At 41.4% G+C, this 2,338-nt stretch overlaps 1 protein-coding gene across 1 annotated transcript in view; it reads left to right on the forward strand.

Moving 5' to 3' along the window:
* LOC308106312 (melanoregulin) overlaps positions 1-2,338 on the forward strand; it is a gene marked incomplete at both ends in the record, with an annotated part of 7,432 nt that extends 5,094 nt beyond the window's left edge. Inside the window, 3 exons of the mRNA XM_080457353.1 lie at positions 952-1,042; positions 1,527-1,693; positions 2,261-2,338. Coding sequence (XP_080313479.1) covers positions 952-1,042; positions 1,527-1,693; positions 2,261-2,338 — 336 coding nt within the window. The remainder of the gene's footprint in view (positions 1-951; positions 1,043-1,526; positions 1,694-2,260) is intronic.

Genomic DNA, 2,338 nt, shown 5'->3' on the forward strand with positions numbered 1-2,338 from the left:
AGTTCAGATACACTACAACACCTGATTTACTGATATCACAGACTCAGCAGAGACAGTGTTTGGAGGATGTATTGCTACCTGCGGGCTGCAACTATCGGACATGTTCTTAGTGGTTATTCTATCAGTTACTTTTTTAGATCAATCGAGTAATCGAGAAGTGCATTTTGGGGGATTATATGAATGAATGAATGAATGATTTTATTTTATTTAAGTGGCATGCCACCTCGTGGCCCATCCCTCATGGGATTATATGACACCTTTTCAGACATAGTTACACAATTCAAAAGTATCTTTTTTGATACACTGGTTACCGGTATTGCTGATCATATACAACATAGATACCGACACAACAAAGCAAAACATACCATAAACCTATTTAACCGAATTCTACAATTCACTACTATATTCTACTATTCTATTCACTACTGTAACTGGAAATCTCTGGGGCAAGTTGCAATGAGGTTATGCAATGTTTGAAAAGGGGTCTTTAAGCAGCAGTTGAAACAAGGCACACTTGATGCAATCTGGGAATCCAGTGCGTAAAAAAAACTGAGACAAAAAAACAAGAAAAGAAAACTGAGGTACCACCTGATTTTTTTTGTGTAAAGACAGGAACTCGGTTTGGCTCCTCCCCTTTCATATTCCACATCCTCCCGGGTGCTTCTGTGTTTATTCCTACTAACTACAACATTACATGTTTAAGGCTGTGGTGCTGAGAACAAAAGGAAAAAAGATGAGCAAAAAAAAAAATCGAGAGATTACACAGGATGTAACACAATATCTTGATCTGTTTCGAGTTTCAATGTGATGTGTGAAGCCCAAATATTCCCCTGAAAATATATTATTGTTCTGTGTGTGTGTGTGTGTGTGTGTGTGTGTGTGTGTGTGTGTGTGTGTGTGTGTGTGTGTGTGTGTGTGTGTGTGTGTGTGTGTGTGTGTGTGTGTGTGTAGGAATGGGAGAAGCTGAACTATGACATACACACTCTGCGTTATACCAGACGAGAGGTCAGCACGCGATGGAAGAAGATTCTACTGCAACTTGGTCTGTTCTATTTTGAACACAGATGTTTGCATTATTGGACTCACATTTTTGCATTTAAACAAAGCCCAATGTGTAATGATAGACTACTTACATAAATAACTTTTGAACAATATTCCTAAAGATTATCTAGGGTTTTCAAACGTATTCATGTCACAGACCCCCAAATTGACAGTTATTAAGCAATGGACCCCCATTTCAAACGATTCCGTTTTTTATGTCTTTATATGTCTTGATGAATTGAATACAAAGGACCACAATGTAAACAAGTATAGTATAGTTTGTATAAGTGTACCACTGTACCTTTTGCTAATTGTTAATAAAGTATTCAATCAATCAAGCAAGTAATAATAATTTCAAGTGAATTGAACTGTAGTAGATTAAGCTACTCTTCTCTCTCTCTCTCTCTCTCTCTCTCTCTCTCTCTCTCTCTCTCTCTCTCTCTCTCTCTCTCTCTCTCTCTCTCTCTCTCTCTCTCTCTCTGTAGGCTACCAGTGTGAGGTGGAGGCCCTGCTGTCAGTGAACAAGCAGAACTTGCTGGGTATGGACTGGGAGCACCTGAACAGAGCCAGTCAGTTGATACAGCGGCTACTGGATCAAACCTCTCTGTTCCCTTCTGGAACAGGAACCTCGGAGAGATACCTTTACGTTATGGTACACATGCATTATCCCACTTAAACCCCATATGGTTGAGTCCCTTAGGGCTCCATACTAGTGTCTTGAAAGCTTTCACTGAAAATAGCCGATCGACAAGCTCACGACGCGACGCAACGTGTTGCGTCGATCCGCTATTTTCAGCAAAAGCTTTCCCCACAATATAAATGCTGGGGTTTCAGTGCTTAAAAAAATCTAATCATGTGGATCTCAGGATCCACATGGGAACATCATGGATCCAATGTGGATCTCGGACTTCGTGTGGGTAAAGTATTCAACTTATGTGAAACATAATTAGTGGATGTCCTTCTACTGGCAGTGTGCACACAATTTGATAAAGCCAGTAGTTAGCTCCAGACACACGCGCACGCACACACACACACACACACACACACACACACACACACACACACACACACACACACACACACACACACACACACACACACACACACACACACACACACACTGCAGTAGCTAGAAGAAAAGCTTAGAAAAGCTCTAACCTCACACTCTGCCTCTCTCTCTCTCTCCCTCTCCCTCTCTCGTCCTCCTCCTCTTTCTCAGGACCGTTTGGTTTCTCTGGACAGTGCTGAGGACTTCATCACAATGGCAAAGCAGAAATACCCCAAGACAGAGAGCTGA

The sequence above is a fragment of the Gymnoscopelus braueri genome, assembly GCF_963280865.1.
Source record: "Gymnoscopelus braueri genome assembly, chromosome: 18".
Taxonomy (NCBI): Eukaryota; Metazoa; Chordata; class Actinopteri; order Myctophiformes; family Myctophidae; genus Gymnoscopelus; species Gymnoscopelus braueri.